Source organism: Sciurus vulgaris (genome assembly GCF_902686455.1).
Source record: "Sciurus vulgaris genome assembly, chromosome: 2".
In the NCBI taxonomy this organism is placed as follows: domain Eukaryota; kingdom Metazoa; phylum Chordata; class Mammalia; order Rodentia; family Sciuridae; genus Sciurus; species Sciurus vulgaris.
This window is the reverse complement of record NC_136462.1, coordinates 103,743,156-103,764,010: the sequence shown is the minus strand read 5'-3', so window position 1 is coordinate 103,764,010 and position 20,855 is coordinate 103,743,156. Positions and strand designations below refer to the sequence as shown.

The 20,855-nt window shown below is 41.3% G+C and overlaps 1 protein-coding gene across 5 annotated transcripts in view; it reads left to right on the top strand.

Annotated features, from left to right (window-relative positions):
- Window positions 1-6,825: 6,825 nt before the first annotated feature.
- DNAAF4 (dynein axonemal assembly factor 4) overlaps window positions 6,826-20,855 on the top strand; it is a 68,877-nt gene continuing 54,847 nt past the window's right edge. For 4 of the 5 annotated variants that reach the window (XM_079129966.1, XM_079129962.1, XM_079129964.1 and 1 more), the window contains exons 1-2: window positions 6,826-7,433; window positions 7,782-7,929. In XM_079129966.1, the coding sequence (XP_078986092.1) occupies window positions 7,311-7,433; window positions 7,782-7,929 (271 nt within the window). In that variant the 5' untranslated portion in view covers window positions 6,826-7,310. The remainder of the gene's footprint in view (window positions 7,434-7,781; window positions 7,930-20,855) is intronic. The other variant, XM_079129963.1, reaches the window with a different exon arrangement.

Genomic DNA, 20,855 nt, shown 5'->3' with positions numbered 1-20,855 from the left:
TGAAATGATCTTTTGCTTCCTGTATTTGCTCTTTTAACTGTCGATTGGTGCGATCATTCAATGCTTGCATTTGCTCTTTCATCTCATCATTCAGTGCGTGCATTTGCTCTTTCATCTCATCGTTTGCTTCCCTGATCATTTTAATTATGTACATTCTGAACTCCTTTTCTGTCATTTCTTCTGCCATGCTGTCATTGGGTTTTATTGATGTAACATCTAGATTTGTTTGCAGCATTTTCTTTCCTTGTTTTCTCATATTGTTCAGGTATCAGTGGACCGCTGAGATATTGCAGATTTCCTCTATTGACTTACAATGTCCCTGAAGATTTCTATATATATCCCCCCTTAGCCTTCAGTAGGCTGAAGTCTTGGAGGAAGTTGATAATGCGGTGCTCCACAAGTAAGCTGCCTCTCTAGGAGTGGTGGCGTTCAGGTGGGGTATAATCCCTGCTAGTGGGCAGAGGTGCCTCCACTTGTTGACCAATGGTCATCCAAAGGGGACCTAGGCTGCGGGCTGAGGCAAGGCCTGTTTGGGCCTGAGTCTCTGGTTTTACCGTCCTTGTGGGGAAACCTCACCCGGCAGGGAAGACTCACCCAGTGGGGAGGTCTCGCTGGTCAGTTCCCTCCTAGAGGTTCCCCTCATTAAGCTACCGCCTGGGCTGGGCTGCCTTCCTCTGCAAAGTTCCCAGGGGCCCGGCCCTACCTCCTGGGCCTGGGAGCCTCACCCTTCGCAGATGAATCTCCTTAGGATGCCCCTCCTCAGAGAATGTGCCCGCAGTCCTGGAACCTTCGCTCAGCCCTAAGCCTGTCTCTGTGCGGCTCTTCCACCAAGAAGCCTCCTAGATCCTGGGGCCCTGCTCTGCACCTAATCGCCTGGCTATGCGGCCCCTCCTCTGAGCAGCCACCTGGGGCCCTGTACAATCGCTCTGAGTCCCAGAGACCCGCCACACGCCTCTTCCTCCAGACAGCCGCCCAGTATTCCAGTGCAGTCACTAGGAGTCCAAGAAACTCACTGCGTGCCTCCACCTCCCACCAACCACCCTAGCCCTGGGCAATCAATCACTCCGAGTGGAAGTGACCCTCCCCATTCCTCCTCCTTCTCCAGATAACCCCCCCGGGTGTTCAGGAGCGGTCGCTCTGAGTGGCTCTGAATCCACGTGACCCGCTGCACGGGTCCTTTGGGCCACTGCCCGGAGCTCTGATGCGGCCACTCAAGACCAAGCGACCCACCACGCTTCTCCTCCAGGCAGCCCCCCTGTGTTCAGGAGCTGTCACTTTAAGTCCAAAGAACTCACCACTCGCCCTCTCCTCTGAGCAGCCGCCTGGAGCGCTAATGCAGTCACTGCGAGTCCAGACGACCCGCCGCGCTCCTCCTCCTCCTCCTCCTAGTCCTCCTACGCCTCTGGTGTAGTCACTCTGAATCCAAGCAGCCGCCCTCCTCTTCCTCCTCCTCGTCCTCAGGGCAGGCCCCGGTGTTCAGAAGCAGTCGTTCTGAGTCCAAACAGCTCGCCGCGCAGCTTCTCCTCTGGCAACCGCCTGTAGCTCTGGTGAAATCACTCCGAATCCAAGCGGCCATGCTCCTCCTCCTCCTCAGGGCAGGCCCCGGTGTCCTGAGTCCACACAGCTCTCCTCGCCACACCTCCCCTGGGCAGCCGCCGGAGCCCCAGTGGTTGCTCCCAGTCCCAGCGCTGTGCCAAGCGGCCTCCTTTACGGTGCTCCCAGTTGTCCGCGTTCACTGCTCCAGCGGGGGGAGGGGTGTCTCGCCGGCAGCTCTACTTCGCAAAGTTTTCTGCGTTCCGGGACCACCGTCCCATCCGGGACGCCTTCCCAACGGGTGAGAGTCACCCGGCTGCTTTGAGTTGGTCCCAAGTGTCTCAATATCTCCTCTTTTGAATCCTGAGTCCTGGAGCAACATGAAATGCAGCCACCCTCTAGGCCGCCATCTTGAAACCTCCTGATTGCATCCTTTTTAAAATTATATATATATATATATTTTTTTAATTGTAGGTAGACACAATAACTTTATTTTATTTTTATGTGGTGCTGAGGATTGAATCCAGTTTCTCACATGTTACCACTGAGCCACAACCCCAGCCCGAATTGCATCCTTTAATATAACAAACACAATCAAAAAATGATCTTGAGTGCTGTGTAGTCAGCCATCCATCTTTGTGGTAATATACCTGACGTAAACAATTTAAAAAGCAGAAAGATTTGTTTTGGTTCATGGTTTCAGAGGTTTCAGCTCATGGTCAGCAGGCTTCATTGCTTTTAGGCCTGTTGTAAGGCAGACAATCATGGCAGGTAGGGTTTGGCACAGCAAAGCTGCTTACCTCATGGTGGCCAGGAGGGAGAAAGAGAAAAAGAGAGGGAGAGAAAGAAAGATGGGGGATGGAGCAGGGACAAGATATACCCTTCAAGAACATGTCCCAGTGACCTACTTCCTCCAGAGGCCCCCACTTCTTAGCGTTTCCACCACCTCCATATAATGTCAGTAGTAGGGGACCAAGCCTTCAACACATAACACTTGGGGGGACATTCTGGATCAAACTATAGCAGTTGCTCCTCTTGGGTTTTCTTAGGCAACCAGTCAATGACACTGGAACTTTCTGTCCTATAGTGGGAAGGGCTGCCCCTAAACTCAACTTCCCATGGGACTGATACTTCTTTCAACTACAACTCTCCCTGTGATCTAAGGTCTCCCAATACTACATAGCTGACTTTCTCAGACAACTCCTATAAATAATCCAAGACTACAGGGTGCTCTAGTAGTTTCCCTACTGACAGGTTTCCCTTCATGTCTGCCCTGTGAGCAGGGAAAGCCGGGGACAAGATTCCTCTCTACAATGCAAACCCATACTGCAGATCTAGTGAAGTGCCTTGGCCCCAGTGTGCCTTTCCTTGGGATGATGGGAAGAAGGGGGGAGTTGTGTGGGGTTTTCTTAGCTTTATAAGTTTTCCCTTTCTCCAGTAAAACCTATCCCTTAACCTAGTGGTTCTCAGATTTCATTGTGTCACAGAATTACCTAGTGGACTTGATAAAACACTGGTTTCTGCCTCACCTGTAAAATTATTGGTCTGGGAGGGGCCTAAGAATCTGTATTTATAATGAGTCTCCAAATGATGTGACATTAATGTTTTGTTGGTAGGAAGGAAAACACTCTGGTAACCTATCTTTTGTGTGTGTATATGTGTGTATGTGTATGTGTTACTGGGAATTAAACCCAGAGCCTTGCACATGCTAGGCAAGCACTCTAACACTGAACTTTAGCTTTGGCCCTATTTAAAATTTTATTTTGAAACAGGGTCTTGTTAAGTTACCCAGGTTGACCTTACCACAAATGGGCCTCTTGTATGAACTTTATCTGAGTTGATCACTACTTTTTCTAATGATTCACTTTCCTTTTAAGTTATACCACTACATGGGAATTCTTATCCGATACAGTTAGTTTCCTTTGTCTTTAAATTTTTATTGAAATGGTATTATTTGCTAAGAATTTTATTTGATTTGCTTTTTTAACTTATCCATCCAATATATAATGGTAACTTACTTGCTTTTATTGTTAGATGATATTCTGTTGTGTGTGTATATAGCTGTTGGCATTTCTCAGGTTTTTTCCTATGAAGTCTCTATGAAGACCTATAAACATGTCCTAATGTACACGACCAAGACTTTATAAGGAAGTGATTCTCAGATGGCAGCAATTTTACTATTCCCAACCCAAATTCAGGGGACATTTGGCAATGTCTGAAGACACTTTTATGATCATACTTGAAGAGTATGACTAGCATTGAGTGGGTAGATGTTACTAAACATCCTCTAATGCACAGAACAGCACAAATTACCCAGAATTATCCAACCTAAAATATTAATAGCGTGAAGGTTGCAAAACTGCTCTAGGGCAGTGTTTCATGAAACAGCAGTATCACCTAGGAACTTGTTAGAAATCTTCATGGTGGGCTGGGGAGATAGCTCAGTTGGTAGAGTGCTTGCCTTATAAGTACAAGGCCCTGGGTTTGATCCCCAGCACTGCAGAAAAAAAAAAATCTTTATAGTTAGGAGTGGAATTGCTAGAATAAGTACATCATGACAATTTGCCTGTTTTCATGTAGGGTTGCATTTCCTTTTCTTTATATATTTTGCTTATATGTTCTCTTTGTTGATTATTGAGTAAGAGAAAAGAGAAGCCTTGGACATTCAGAAGCAAATCTGAAACTCACAGCTTGGCCAAGCTATTCTTCTGTTGAACATAAATAATCACACAGAATACCAACCTGAAACAAGTATACTCTGAGACCACAGCAAAATGATAATTTTGTCTAAGTGAGCAACAGCTACTTCTTTACCAAATCATCATGTAAGGGAGGAAAAATGTATCTTTTACTTCTACCCTTCTAGGTTCTTGGCTGGGGTTCCTGTAACAAAAGACAGATTAACAAAGGAAAAGCACACAAATTTATTCAACATAAGTTTTACATGATTTGGGATCCTTTATGAGGAAATTAAGAATGGAACAAATGAAACCTTATCATTTACCCCTAGGTCTGATGGAATGGAAAGTTGCAGGAAAAATGTGGTAGGACAAGTGTATTAGCTAAGTGTTATAAACTGGCAAGAACTTAAAAAGGTCTGTTTTTTCAGGTTCCTTTCCTTTTTCAGAAAGTGCATGCCTTTTCCCTTTGGGTAAAGGGAAGGCACTTCTCACATGAGGGTCTTATGACCTGTTTCAGAAGAGAAGGGTGGGGGGATGTCAATCCTTCTCATATTCCTTAAACTTAAAATATTCATTAAGCCAAGGATTTATATTTTTGGATCTCATGTCTTGAAACTCATCAGTAGAATTACACTTTTTGAAAGGACACAATTTAGAGGGAATCCTTTCTCTCTTAAAATTGTCCCTAAATTCTAACAACCTCTTACTGAGATATCCCATGGTCTCTGTTTTCTCTTGCTCAATGAGTTGAACTCAGCTTGTTAAACTATTGGTGTACCTATGACCCTTGGCTGAAATTGTGTTTGTGTGTGTATATACAGGTAATTATAAAAATATTTAAAGATACTTGAAATAGTATATATATGTGTATATATATACTATTTCAGGTGTCTTTATATATTTTATATATACAACTTTTATATATCTATATATCTTTACATTATTATGTCTTTTCATGAACATCAGTTATAAAATTCAGAAACATTTTCAATCTTTTACTTTATGGTTAGTGTCTTTTTATTTTATTCATTTTTTCTTTTTCTTTGGTACTGGGGAGTTGGAGACAGGGAGATGCCTCTGCCTCTCAAGTAGCTGGGATTACAGGCATGCAGTAGGATAAACCCAGGGGTTGAAATTGAACCCAGGGGTGTTTTACCGCTTAACTACATCCCCCATCCTTTTTGTAATTAGCACATTAAAATTATGCACAATAGTGGGATTAATTGTGCCATATTTCTACATGCAAATAACAAAAAATATCAATTTAATTTTCTAGTACCTTCCCTTTCCCTTCCCACCTCCCTTCCCCACCGACTTACTGTTATTGTCATTATAATTAGTGCATTATAATATTATACACATACATGTGAGATTCATTGTGGTTTATTCATACATAGATATAGCATCATCTATAAGTAGAAACTTTTTATTCTGAAGCAGGAGCTTGTTAAGTTGCTGAAAGTCTCACTAAATTGCTGAGCCTGGCCTGGAATTACAATCCTCCTCCTCAGCCTCCAGAGTAGCTGGAATTACCAGTATGTGCCATTGCACCTGGTGATGTCACCAGAGAAGAGAAGTCTCTGAAGAAGGGACTGAGGAGTTCCTGGAGAGAAGGGGGAATTTGACTCAGGGTCAGGAGGGTTCTTAGCACACATGATCAAAAAGTTTCAGCACACACCAGTCAGAGACATAGAGGTTTATTTAGGAATACAGAAGTACATTCAAGAGAGAATGTAGGCCACCTCAAGAGAGAAACTTTGGGGGGAAAAGCAAGGAATACGCATTCAAGAGAGAATGCAGGTTATCTCCAGAGGGAGAGACAGACTGTCTTGTATTTTTATATAATGGGAGGACTTACACTTTAAATTTTTATATGAAAGAAACACATAAACTCTGTCTTTTGAAGACACACATGACAGTTTGAAACAATATGAAAAAAGTAGGAATAGTATAAAAGGGTGAGGAGAGCCAAAAGCAATATGGGAAGAAAAAAACCCTGAATATGTAGAAGTCATATTTCTCAGCTTGGAGGGGTGGGGGGAATCCTAGATGACTCCCACTATTCAAAATTACCAAAAGCTTAAGATAATGAATTGCTGACAAAACTAGTTAAGGTAGTCAAGGGGTGCCCTGTTTTGGGGAAAAGATATTTTCCCTTAAGTCTATCGTTCCTAAAGTTTTCTCAAGGAATTTCTCAGGTGCTTTGAAATTTGTGTAAATCGTCTCCAAAAGTAAAAGGTTTAAAATCAAAATTCCTGGTGTTAAGTAACTTGCATTAGTTAATTATCATATGAATTCAGTGTGTTAGCATCATATTCTAGTAATTTATAAACAAATTACAGAAGTAGTCCAGGGAAAGAATATTGGAATGGGAGTTAAGAAATTAGTATTTTAGTTGCTGTTCTATCACAAATCTATGTGACAGTGGGTTTAAGCACATGGATTTTAGATCCTTAAACAGGTAGGATGAAAAGACATGACCTTCGAGTTTCTTTGCAACCCTAAAGTTCAAAGGCTACTTAAGTAATTGTAAAATGTCCAACTTATCCTACTATTGAGTAGGATAAGTACTTGTCAGGTGAGTAATGAGGCCCTTTCTCCCCGGTTTTGGTGGCCTTAGAGTTGATAGGATTGGGAGGACTACGAAAGGACACCAAGTTCCCGGTATGACACATTTCCTCAACAGGAACATCAAATGGTGCTAATTCTAAACAGCCTCGGTCAGAACAAAGGTGCAGGGTTCCCTTAACACGCAGGTGTCACACCTGCTCCTGGAGGGTTCCGCTTTCCGGAACCATAAGCCCACATCCTTTCTTTGCATTCTAAGGCTTTTCCTTAAGTAGATGTGGGTCTACTTTTCGGAAATTCTCGTAGCATGAGTGGACGAGGATAGCTCCCAGGAAGCCACCTAGCACCGCAGTCCCGGAGCGCCCGATCATCAACAGATGACAGAGTGCGCCCGGGGCACGCTGGGAGCCTGGGGCGCCTGGCCTGGCCTGACCCGGAAGGAGTGACGCGTGGTAACCCCAGTTTCCCTAGCAACCGAGGACTCACCGGCAGCAACCCGCCAACACTTCGGCTCTTATCACTCCCGGGATGCCGCTGCAGGTTAGCAATTACAGCTGGCAGCAGACCAAGACTGCGGTGTTCCTCTCCCTGCCCCTTCGAGGCGTCTGTGTCAGAGACGCGGACGTGTTCTGCACGGAAAACTACCTCAAGGTAGGGACGCCAGTCGGCCGCCCGACTCCGGGGGTGTGGCCCGAATCTTCGGCGACTGCGCTTCTGGGCGCGCGCAAAGCGAGCCAGCCTCCTTACAGAGGACAGTTCTCAATTTTTCATTCTTTCATTTTTTTAAAAAAATGAATCCCATTCAGGTGACATCTCGTCTGTAGATAAAAGACATCGGAAATACTTTTATCCAGGGTTTCCTCACTCAGTCTTGCTGAATTTTGTTAAATTTAGTGAGCCTTTAAGAAAATTAGTTTGGCTTTTTAACAAGTATTTCTTTTAACGCCAGTGTCGTTAATTTGTGTGACCAACGAAATTTGTTTTCTCTCTTCCGAACAGGTGAACTTTCCTCCATTTTTATTTGAGGCATTTCTCTATGCTCCCATAGACGATGAGAGCAGCAAAGCAAAGATTGGGAATGACACTATTGATTTCACCTTGTATAAAAAAGAAGCGGTCATGTGGGAGACCCTCTCTGTGTCAGGTGGTAAGTTCTTTATTAAAAGATATTCGTCTGCTTGTGCTTTTTTCTGATTTATATCTTTTAAAAATTCTTTGAAACAGCTATATTGTGTAGGGGAAGAAAACTTTTCTACATTTTTATAGCTTGGTATGTGAAAAGACTAGCAGATTAACAGGAGAAAGTGTATACAAATTTATTAATTTTAATAATATGTGTTTGGGAGCATCACAGAAAAAAGTGAATAAATAACTCAAAAAAGTGGTGAGATTTCAGAGTTTATATAGTCTTTTTTTTTTTTTTTTCTTTCTGTACTGGAGATTGAACCCAGGGATGTTTTACCACTGTGCTACATACCCAATCCTTTTTATTTATTTGTTTTTAAATTTTGAGACAGTGTCTCTATGTTGCTGAAAGTCTTGCTAAGTTGCTGAGGCTGATGGACTTACATAAACCTTCTTAATAGGGGAAGCGCTTAGGACAGCATGTATTTAGGAAAGACAGATGGGTTTTTTAGAAGAATAGATGGGAACTATAAGAGTTTGTTTCAAAGTTTGTTAGAGTGTATCGTGGACTTCTAGACTGCTCTCCTGTGCTAAGAGTTGATAGTAGTTAAACATGGCAGCACATGCCTGGAATCCCAGCTACTTAGGAGGCTGAGGCAGGAGGATCACTTGAGCCTAGGTGTTGTATGTCAGCCTAGGCAACACAGCCAGATGCCATCTTCAAAAAAAGGAGTGAATACTCCCTGGCTGACAAAACTCCAGGGAAGGGAATTTATGACAATTAGGGTTTTTTGGTGAGAATTTGTTACTAGGCATTAGGCAGATAAGAGGAGATAAGAAAAGGCACCTATGTGATGTTTTGCAAGTTCTTTCAGCTCAAAATAATCAGTACACCAAAGTATCATATTTTGGTGTGGCACCATCCGAACTCCTTCAATTGCTCTTCCAAAAAAAAAAAAAAAAAAAAAAAAAAGGCACATAGATGCATCTGCATTAAAATGAGATAGTACTGTCAGGTGTGGTGGCCCAAGCCTGTAATCCCAACTCCTATGGAGGCTGAGGTGGGAGGATTGCAAGTTTGAGGGCAGCCTCAGCAACTTAGTGAGACCCTGTCACAAAATAAAAAATAAAAGGACTGGGATTATAGCTTAGTAGTTAATTGCCCCTGGGTTCAATACCCAGCAACCCTCCCCTGCATAAAAAGGAAGATAAAGTGCTTCAGCTGCCACTTAAGTAAACCTAGTGATGGAATTATTCAGTTGGAACACATTAAACAGAAGGGATATGGGTTTTTATCTTAGAGGTATACCTTCCTGATGTGGCCTTTATTGGGAACTTACTTTGTGTTAGATACTAGCATGTCTGTTAATCCTTGAAACAACTTATCACTTAAGTATTATTATCTTTTTTTTAAACACTGAAGGATTGAGTAATTGGCAGAAATCACACAGCTAGTCACTGGCAAACTGGAACTAGAGCTTTAGCAGTTACACTGTAGAGCAGAGATTCTCAACCCTGACTACATATTTGGATCACTTCTTGAATTTTTTTTAAGGTACTGGGGATTGAATTCAGGGGCACTCAAACATTGAGCCACATCCTCAACCCTATTTTGTATTTTCTTTATAGACAGGGTCTCACTGAGTTGCTTAGCACCTCACTTTTGTTGATGCTGGCTTTGAACTTGAGATTCTCCTGCCTCAGCCTCCAGAACCACCAGGATTATAGGAGTGCACCACCATGCCCGGCCACTTCTTGAATTTTTAAGACCAATAAAACCAGTTTCTGGGACTAGAACTCAGGAATTGGCAATTATTAAAAAAAAATGTTTTCCAGGAATTATAACATGCAACCAAAGTTGAGATCTCTGTGTAAATCTAGTTTTCTGTACTCTTAACTAGTATTCTTTTCTACTGCCCAGCTTAGCTTCATGGGTCAGTAATTGTCCTCTACTCCTTTACCTCTGTTTTCGTCTTTCCTCTTCTAATTGCCATGTTTTCTAGTACAACTGCCTAGAATTTCTCATAGGCTTCTGACATTAAACATGTGCTATTGAGTATGTGCTATTGAGAATGGAAGGGACTGTAACCATTCTTTGTATTAAGACTCTGTTAGATCGGGCACAGTGGTGCATGCCTATAATCTCAGTGGCTTGAGAGGCTGATGCAGGAGAATTGTGAGTTTAAAGCCAGCCTCAGCAACTTAGTAAGGCCCTAAGCAACTCAGCGAGACCCTGTCTCTAAATAAAATATTTTTAAAAGGGGCTGGGGATGTGACTCAGTGGTTAAGTGCCTCTGGGTTCAATCCCCAGTACCAAAAAAAAAAAAAAGAAAAGACTCTTTTGGTATATTACCATAGAATTTAATTTCTAATCCTCAGGACCAGCACTGAGGTAGAATTTTTTCCTCTTAAGATCTGGTATTTTAGTTCAGATAATACTGATTAAGGTCAGTTACCATAGTGAAGTTATTTTATTTTCCTAATGAGTTCCAAATTATCCTAGGAGTTTTTAAAAACCAGATTCCTGTTTTTCTACCCCGTCTTCCTTTGTAGCTCAGTGACTGTGATAGCTATGTCATAAAACACACTCAGAATTGTTTGTAAAGCATAATAAGATTCACACATTGGGGCTGGATTGTGGCTCAGTGATAGAATGTTTACCTAGCATGTGCGAGGCTCTGGGTTCAATTCTCAGCAACCCATATAAAAATAAACAAAAATTAAGATATTTTGTCCATCTACAACTAAATATATATATATATATATGTATATACATATATATATATATAAATAAAGATGCATACATTGTGCCAATTCTGTGGCTCTAAGGCCTACCACCTGCAGAAGTTGACCTGTGGCAAATGTTAAGTGCCAAGTGCAAGAGAAAGTATAACTGGAGTGCCTAGACTGAAAGACAAAATGCCACCAGGTCTGGTTGAATGAGGCACCTAAAATGTGTATACTGCAGATTCAGGTATGGATTCTGTGAAGGAACAACTCTTAAACCCAAGAGAGCGACTGTCACAGCATCCAGTTCATCTTGATAGTTTAAACCTAATAATGAGATTAACCACCCAACAAATAATGATATTAGTCAACCCATAAATGTTCTAGTTTTAAAAAATGAAAAACAAGTGTTGGGAATGTGGTTCATTGGTAGAGTGTTGCCTGGAATGCACAGGGCCCCAGGTTCAATGTCAGCACCACACACACACACACACAAAAAAAAAGAAAGAAAAAGAAAAGAAAAAACACACCCAAGGTGTTCTGACTTCTAAGTTAAGATTAAATGGAAATGCTTTCATTTATGCTAATTCTTCCTAATAATTTTAATTTTGCCATTAAGTGGGGCTAGAACCATCATCTATTGTAATTGTAATGGCTTATTAAAAATAAACAGGTGGGGTGAATGGGGATTCCCAGGTGATTCTGATGGGCTGGGTTTGAGAACTATTGACTTAGATGTTTTTGTCTGTGTCTTTCTCCCCTGGTGGCCAACAGATTCCCCTAGGAAATATTTTAACCACCATCTTCCTAGGATATAAAAAAGGGTCATTATCAGAAAACCTAGTACTATTCCTACAACATATTATCTGACATTACACACTTTATTCTGTGTCAGATTCTCATCTTAACCTGATAGCTACCTTCTCCAGAAGCAGGAGGGGAATTTTCTTTCATAATCATAATCTGTCTTCAAGCTGTTTGCATTGGAAGGCTCCTTGATTCTCTTGTTTTATAGTTATATGGACAGCCATATTAGCAAACTTTTTCTGTAAAGTACCACATAATATTTTAGACTTTGCAGGTCAAATGGTCTCTATCACATCCACCCAGCTCTGCCACTGTAGGATAATAGGATAAAAGTGGCCACAGATGATAGATATTTGTAGACACTGAAATTTGAATTTCACCTAAGTTTCATGTGGCACTAAATTTTTAAATTTTTTTTCAATCATTAAAAATGTGAAGGCTGGCAGGTGTAGTGCTGCATGCCTATAATCCCAAGTGACTCAGGAGGCTGTCAGGAGGATCAAGAGGTTCAAAGCCAGCCTCAGCAATTTAGTGAGGTGTTGGGAGAAATCCTAGTCCTTGGCTAGCAGCAGTGAGGCCCTAAGCAACTCAGTGAAACCGTGTTTCCAAATAAACTGCAAAAAAGGGCCCAGGAAGTGGCTCAGTGGCTCAGTGGTTAAGTGCTCTTGGGCTCAATCCCCAATACCAAAAAAAAAAGTAAATACTGAGGCTGGAGGATTGCAACTTAGAAAGACACTAAGCAACTTAGTGAGACCCTGTCCCCCCAGAAAAAAGTGGGGGCAGGAACTGGACTGGGGATGTGACTCGGTGGTTAAGCACCTGTGGGTTCAACCCCTGATACAAAAAAAAAAAAAAAAAAGTGAAAAATTAATCATAGCTTGTGTGTTAGAGAAACAGTATTCTAGATTTGACTCACGGATAATAGTTTGCAAGTCTCTGATCTAGACTAATCAGAAGTCTTAAAACTAACAAATAGCAATTAATAGACATTGATTCTACCTCAGAAACTAGGTTTGAGATTCCACTAGAAATGAAACTCAGTTTCACTTGCAATTCAGTGAGATTGTTTATTTAACAATCTTTTTTCACATAAAGTTTTGTGGAGCGCCAGCCTATGCTTTAAGCTTGTTGCCTCATTACTCAAAGTATATTTGCTGCTGCTCCTTTGTTTTTGTTTTTTGTTTTTATTTTTGTCTTTGTTTTTGTTTTGATCTGGCAATACTAAAGATTGAACCCACTGAGCTACTTCTCAGTCCTTTTTATTTTTTATTTTGAGATTTGCTATGTTGCCCAGGATGGCTTCAACCTTGTGATTTTCTTCTGCCTCAGCCTCCCTAGGATTACAGGTGTGTACAACTGTGCCCTCCACTTTTCTTAAAGTTCCTCCTTGATACACTCTTCATTTAGGTATGGAAAATTTCATTTGGAAAATTGTATTCTTTTGATTTTTTTTCTGCTCCTGAAATGATCCAACTATTTCCCTCTTTCTAAATAGAATAGGGTTGGGGAGAGACTTCAGATCTCCACCTCTCCCAATTTCCTCCTCTATTAGATTCTTTCTCTCAGGATCTGATTTCTCCTTTCCCAAGATAATTTACCCACTAAAGGATCACAGTTTGCAGTTTGTAAAACATTGAGCTACAGTGAATATAAAAATAATTGGGAATGGTAAAGCTATATATAGAGCATGTCCATGCCACTTTGGAATTTTCCTAAAGCTGGTCCTCTGTTCTTTTTTTTTTTTTTTTTTTTTTTTTTTTTTTTTTTCTTTTTTTTATTGTAAACAAATGGGATACATGTTGTTTCTCTGTTTGTACATGGCGTAAAGGCATACCATTTGTATAATCATAAATTTACATAGAGTAATGTTGTTTGATTCATTTTATTTTTTCCCTTCCCCCCAACCCTCCCACCCCTCTTTACCCTCTATACAGTACTTCCTTCCTCCATACTTGCCCCCCTCCCTAACCCTAACTCTAACCCTAACACTAACCCTTCCCTCCCCCCCATTATGTGTCATCCTCCACTTATTAGCGATATCATTCGTCCTTTGGCTCTTTGAGATTGGCTTATCTCACTTAGCATGATATTCTCCAATTTCATCCATTTGCCTGCAAATGCCATAATTTTATCATTCTTTATGGCTGAGTAATATTCCATTGTATATATATACCACAGTTTCTTTATCCACTCATCAATTGAAGGGCATCTAGGTTGGTTCCACAGTCTGGCTATTGTGAATTGAGCAGCTATGAACATTGATGTGGCTGTATGTCTGTAGTATGCTGATTTTAAGTCCTTTGGGTATAGGCCAAGGAGTGGGATAGCTGGGTCAAATGGAGGGTCCATTCCAAGTTTTCTAAGGAATCTCCACACTGCTTTCCAGAGTGGCTGCACTAATTTGCAGCCCCACCAGCAATGTATGAGTGTACCTTTCTCCCCACATCCTCGCCAACACCTGTTGTTGCTCCTATTCTTTTTTTTTTTTTTTTTTTGTTATTTTTTCCCTTCCCCCCACCCCTCCCACCCCTCTTTACCCTCTATACAGTAGTTCCTTCCTCCATACTTGCCCCCCTCCCTAACCCTAACTCTAGCCCTTCCCTCCCCCCCCATTATGTGTCAACCTCCACTTATTAGCGATATCATTCGTCCTTTGGCTTTTTGAGATTGGCTTATCTCACTTAGCATGATATTCTCCAATTTCATCCATTTGCCTGCAAATGCCATAATTTTATCATTCTTTATGGCTGAGTAATATTCCATTGTATATATATACCACAGTTTCTTTATCCACTCATCAATTGAAGGGCATCTAGGTTGGTTCCACAGTCTGGCTATTGTGAATTGAGCAGCTATGAACATTGATGTGGCTGTATTTCTGTAGTATGCAGATTTTAAGTCCTTTGGGTATAGGCCAAGGAGTGGGATAGCTGGGTCAAATGGTGGTTCCATTCCAAGTTTTCTAAGGAATCTCCACACTGCTTTCCATAGTGGCTGCACTAATTTGCAGCCCCACCAGCAGTGTATGAGTGTACCTTTCTCCCCACATCCTCGCCAACACCTGTTGTTGCTCCTATTCTTGATAATCGCCATTCTAATTGGGGTGAGATGGAATCTTAGGGTGGTTTTGATTTGCATTTCTCTTATTACTAGAGATGTTGAACATTTTTCCACATGTTTGTTGATTGCTTGTAGATCTTCTTCTGTGAAGTGTCTATTCATTTCCTTAGCCCATTTGTCGACTGGATTATTTGAATTCTTGGAGTAAAGTTTTTTGAGTTCTTTATAGATTCTGGAGATTAGTGCTCTATCTGAAGTATGATTGGCAAAGATATTCTCCCATTCTGTAGGCTGTTTCTTCGCATTGCTGATAGTTTCCTTTGCTGAGAGAAAGCTTTTTAGTTTGAATCTATCCCAGTGGTTGATTCTAGCTTTTATTTCTTGTGCTATGGGAGTCCTGTTAAGGAAGTCTGATCCTAAGTCAACAAGGTGAAGATTTGGACCTACTTTTTCTTCTATAATCTGCAGGGTCTCTGGTCTGATTCCGAGGTCCTTAATCCATTTTGAGTTTAGTTTCGTGCATGGTGAGAGATATAGGTTTAGTTTCATTCTGTTGCATATGGATTTCCAATTCTCCCAGCACCATTTGTTGAAGAGGCTATCTTTTCTCCATTTCATATTTTTGGCCCCTTTGTCTAGTATGAGAAAATTGTATTTATTTGGGTTTCTGTCCGTGTCCTCTATTCTATACCATTGATCTACCTTTCTATTTTGGTACCAATACCATGCCGTTTTTGTTACTATTGCTTTGTAGTAGAGTTGAAGATCTAGTATTGCAATACCCCCTGTTTCACTCTTCCTGCTAAGTATTGCTTTAGCTATTCTGGGTTTCTTATTCTTCCAGATGAATTTCATAATTGCTTGCTCTATTTCTGTAAGGTACGTCATTGGGATTTTAATTGGAATTGCATTGAATTTGTATAGCACTTTAGGTAGTATGGCCATTTTGACAATATTAATTCTTCCTATCCAAGAACATGGAAGATCTTTCCATCTTCTAAGGTGTTCTTTAATTTCTTTCTTTAGTGTTGTATAGTTCTCATTGTAGAGGTCTTTCACCTCTTTTGTGAGATTGATTCCCAAGTATTTTATTTTTTTCGAGGCTATTGTGAATGGGGTAGTTTTCCTAATTTCTCTTTCTGAAGATTCATCACTTATGTATAAAAATGCGTTGGATTTATGGGCATTGATCTTGTAACCTGCTACTTTACTGAATTCACTTATGACTTCTAAGAGTTTTCTGGTGGAATTTCCAGGTTCCTCTAAATATATAATCATGTCATCAGCGAACAGGGATAGTTTGAGTTCTTCTTTCCCAATTCGTATCCCTTTAATTTCTTTGGTTTGTCTAATTGCTCTGGCCAGAGTCTCAAGAACGATGTTGAATAGAAGTGGTGAAAGAGGGCATCCCTGCCTTGTTCCAGTTTTTAGGGGGAATGCTTTCAGTTTTTCACCATTTAGAATGATATTAGCCATGGGCTTAGCATAAATGGCCTTTACAATGTTAAGGACTGTTCCCACTATCCCTATTTTTTCTAGTGTTTTGAGCATGAAGGGGTGCTGTATTTTATCAAATGCTTTTTCTGCATCTATTGAAATAATCATGTGATTCTTGACTTTAAGTCTATTAATGTGGTGAATTACGTTTATTGATTTCCTGATGTTGAACCAACCTTGCATCCCTGGGATGAAACCCACTTGATCATGGTGCACTATCTTTTTAATATGTTTTTGTATGCGATTTGCTAAAATTTTGTTGAGAATTTTTGCATCGATGTTCATTAAGGATATTGGTCTGAAATTTTCTTTCCTTGCTGAGTCTCTGTCTGGTTTAGGTATCAGGGTGATATTGGCTTCATAGAATGAGTTTGGGAGGGTTCCCTCCTCTTCTATTTTATGGAATACTTTGAGAAGTATTGGAATGAGCTCTTCTTTAAAGGTTTTGTAGAACTCGGCTGAGAACCCATCTGGTCCCGGACTTTTCTTTGTTGGTAGGCTTTTGATGACTTCTTCTATTTCAGTACTTGAAATTGGTCTATTTAAATTGTTTATGTCCTCCTCGTTCAGTTTAGGCAATTCATATGTCTCTAGAAACCTGTTGATGCCTTCAAAATTTTCTATTTTGTTGGAGTATAGATTTTCAAAATAGCTTCTAATTATGTTTTGTATTTCAATCCTGTCTGTTGTGATATTTCCTTGTTCATTCCGAATTTTAGTGATTTGGGTTTTCTCTCGTCTTCTCTTTGTTAGTGTGGCTAAAGGTTTATCAATTTTGTTTATTTTTTCGAAGAACCAACTATTTATTTTGTCAATTTTTTGTATTGTTTCTTTTGTTTCAATTTCATTGATTTCAGCTCTGAGTTTAACTATTTCCTGTCTTCTACTACTTTTGGTGCTGTTCTGTTCTTCTTTTTCTAGGGCTTTGAGCTGTAGTGTTAGGTCGTTTATTTGTTGAGTTTTACTTCTTTTATTAAATGCACTCCATGAAATAAATTTCCCTCTAAGTACTGCTTTCATAGTGTCCCAGAGATTTTGATATGATGTTTCTTTGTTCTCATTTACCTCTAAGAATTTTTTAATTTCCTTCCTAATATCTTCTGTTATCCATTCATCATATAATAGCATATTGTTTAATCTCCAGATGTTGGAATAGTTTCTGTGTTTTACTCTTTCATTTATTTCTAACTTCAATCCATTATGATCTGATAGAATACATGCTAGTGTCTCTATCTTCTTGTATTTGCTAACATTAGCTTTGTGGCATAATATATGGTCTATTTTAGAGAAGGATCCATGTGCTGCTGAGAAGAAAGTGTATTCGCTCTTGGTTGGATGGTATATTCTATAAATGTCCGTTAAGTCTAAATTATTGATTGTGTTATTGAGATCTATGGTTTCTTTGTTCAATTTTTGTCTGGAAGATCTGTCCAGTGGTGAGAGAGGCGTGTTAAAATCACCTAGTATTATTGTGTTGTGGTCTATTTGGTTTCTGAAATTGAGAAGGATTTGTTTGACATACATGGATGAGCCACTGTTTGGGGCATAGATGTTTATGATTGTTATATCTTGCTGATTTATGCTTCCCTTAAGCAGTATGAAATGACCTTCTTTATCCCTTCTGACTAACTTTGGCTTGAAGTCCACATTATCGGAAATGAGGATGGATACCCCAGCTTTTTTGCTGAGTCCATGTGCATGGTATGTTTTTCCCCATCCTTTCACCTTTAGTCTATGGGTATCTTTTTGTATGAGGTGAGTCTCTTGCAGGCAACATATTGTTGGATCTTTGTTTTTAATCCAATCTGCCAGTCTATGTCTTTTGATTGATGAATTCAGGCCATTAACATTCAGGGTTATTATAGAGATATGATTTGGTTTCCCGGTCATTTGGTTCATTTTTTAAATTTTATTTATTTATTTGTTTGACACAACTTGTTTCCTCCTTTATTTGACAATTCCTTTAGGATTATTCCTCCCTTTGCTGATTTGCTTCTTTGTTTTTCATCTCTTCCTCATGGAATATTTTGCTGAGAATGTTCTGTAATGCTGGCTTTCTTTTTGTAAATTCTTTTAGCTTTTGTTTATCATGGAAGGATTTTATTTCATCGTCAAATTTGAAGGTAAGTTTTGCTGGGTATAAGATTCTTGGTTGGCATCCATTTTCTTTCAGGGCTTGAAAAATGTTGTTCCAGGCCCTTCTAGCTTTTAGGGTCTGGATTGAAAAATCTGCTGATATCCGTATTGGTTTCCCCCTGAATGTCATTTGGTTCTTTTCTCTCACAGCCTTTAAAATTCTGTCTTTATTTTGTATGTTCGGTATTTTCATTATAATGTGCCTTGGTGTGGGTCTGTTGTAATTTTGTGTATTTGGAGTCCTATAAGCCTCTTGAACTTGATTTTCCATTTCATTCTTCAGATTTGGGAAATTTTCTGATATTATTTCATTGAATAGGTTGTTCATTCCTTTGGTTTGTTTCTCTAGGCCTTCCTCAATCCCAATAATTCTTAAATTTGGCCTTTTCATGATATCCCATAGTTCTTGTAGATTCTGTTCATGATTTCTTACCATCTTCTCTGCTTGTTCAACTTTGTTTTCAAGGTTAAATATTTTGTCTTCAATGTCTGAGGTTCTGTCTTCCAGGTGTTCTATCCTATTGGATATGCTTTATGGAGTTCTTAATTTGGTTTATTGTTTCCTTCATGTCAAGGATTTCTGTTTGGTTTTTTTTCAATATCTCTAACTCTTTATTGAAATGATCTTTTGCTTCCTGTATTTGCTCTTTTAACTGTCGATTGGTGCGATCATTCAATGCTTGCATTTGCTCTTTCATCTCATCATTCAGTGCGTGCATTTGCTCTTTCATCTCATCGTTTGCTTCTCTGATCATTTTAATTATGTACATTCTGAACTCCTTTTCTGTCATTTCTTCTGCCATGCTGTCACTGGGTTTTATTGATGTAACATCTAGATTTGTTTGCAGCGTTTTCTTTCCTTGTTTTCTCATATTGTTCAGGTATCAGAGGACCGCTGAGATATTGCAGATTTCCTCTATTGACTTACAATGTCCCTGAAGATTTCTATATATATCCCCCCTTAGCCTTCAGTAGGCTGAAGTCTTGGAGGAAGTTGATAATGCGGTGCTCCACAAGGAAGCTGCCTCTCTAGGAGTGGTGGCCTTCAGGTGGGGTATAATCCCTGCTAATGGGCAGAGGTGCCTCCACTTGTTGACCAATGGTCATCCAAAGGGGACCTAGGCTGTGGGCTGAGGCAAGGCCTGTTTTGGCCTGAGTCTCTGGTTTTACCGTCCTTGTGGGGAAACCTCACCCAGCAGGGAAGACTCACCCAGTGGGGAGGTCTCACTGGTCAGTTCCCTCCTAGAGGTTCCCCTCAATTTACAGCTACCGCCTGGGCTGGGCTGCCTTCCTCTGCAAAGTTCCCAGGGGCCCGGCCCTACCTCCTGAGCCTGGGAGCCTCACCCTTTGCAGATGACTCTCCTTAGGCTGCCCTTCCTTAGAGAATCTGCCCGCAGGTCTGGAACCTTCGCTCCGCCCTAAGCCTGTCTCTGTGCGGCTCTTCCACCAAGAAGCCTCCTAGATCCTGGGGCCCGGCTCTGCACCTAATCGCCTGGCTATGCGGCCCCTCCTCTGAGCAGCCACCTGGGGCCCTGTACAATCGCTCTGAGTCCCAGAGACCCGCCACACGCCTCTTCCTCCGGACAGCCGCCCAGTATTCCGGTGGGGTCACTAGGAGTCCAAGAAACTCACTGCGTGCCTCCACCTCCACCAACCACCCGTAGCCCTGGGCAATCAATCACTCCGAGACGAAGTGACCCTCCCCTTTCCTCCTCCTTCTCCAGATAACCCCCGGGGTGTTCAGGAGCGGTCGCTCTGAGTGGCTCTGAGTCCACGTGACCCGCAGCACGGGTCCTCTGGGCAACCGCCCGGAGCTCTGGTGCGGCCACTCAAGACCAAGCGTCCCACCACGCTCCTCCTCCAGGCAGCCCCCCTGTGTTCAGGAGCTGTCCCTTTAAGTCCAAACAACTCACCACTCGCCTTCTCCTCTGAGCAGCCGCCTGGAGCGCTAATGCAGTCACTGCGAGTCCAAACGACCTGCCGCGCTCCTCCTCCTCCTCCTCCTCCTACTCCTCCGGGCAGGCCCCGGGGTTCAGAAGTGGTCTGGGTCCAAACAGCTCGCCACGCAGCCCCTTCTCTGGCAACCGCCTGTAGCTCTGGTGCAGTCACTCCAAATCCAAGTGGCCACGCTCCTCCTCCTCCTCCTCAGGGCAGGCCCCGGTGTCCTGAGTCCACACAGCTCTCCTCGCCACTCCTCCCCTGGGCAGCCGCCTGAGCCCCAGTGGTTGCTCCGAGTCCCAGCGCTGTGCCGAGCGGCCTTCTTTACGGCGCTCCCAGCTGTCTGGTCCTCTGTTCTTTATATGTATAAATGAATACTGTGTTTTTGAATGTGATTGATCATTTCAAGTGATCTTCACTCATCTTCTCTTATAGGACATACCATAAGGATGAATCATTGTAATCAGGTTTATAAGTAAATAGTCCTAGTTTCTCAACAGAAAGGAAGGAAGACAAATGTGTTCTCCAGTCCCCCTATTCTTCCATCTTTTCTCCTCCCTTTCTCCCCCCTTCCATCTCATTCCTTACCCCTTTTCCATTTCTCTCTGATCCCTTCCTGTTCCTCCTCATTATTATTACTGTAAATTGCTTGTCTTAATGTTAACAACTTAGCCAGTTGAATATTAAACACATTTTCACTTCTTGTGAAGTTGGGTCAGAAGAAATCTCATCCTGGATCAGTATGTTAACTAGTTTTCTCCTAAGTAAAAAAATTTATCATAA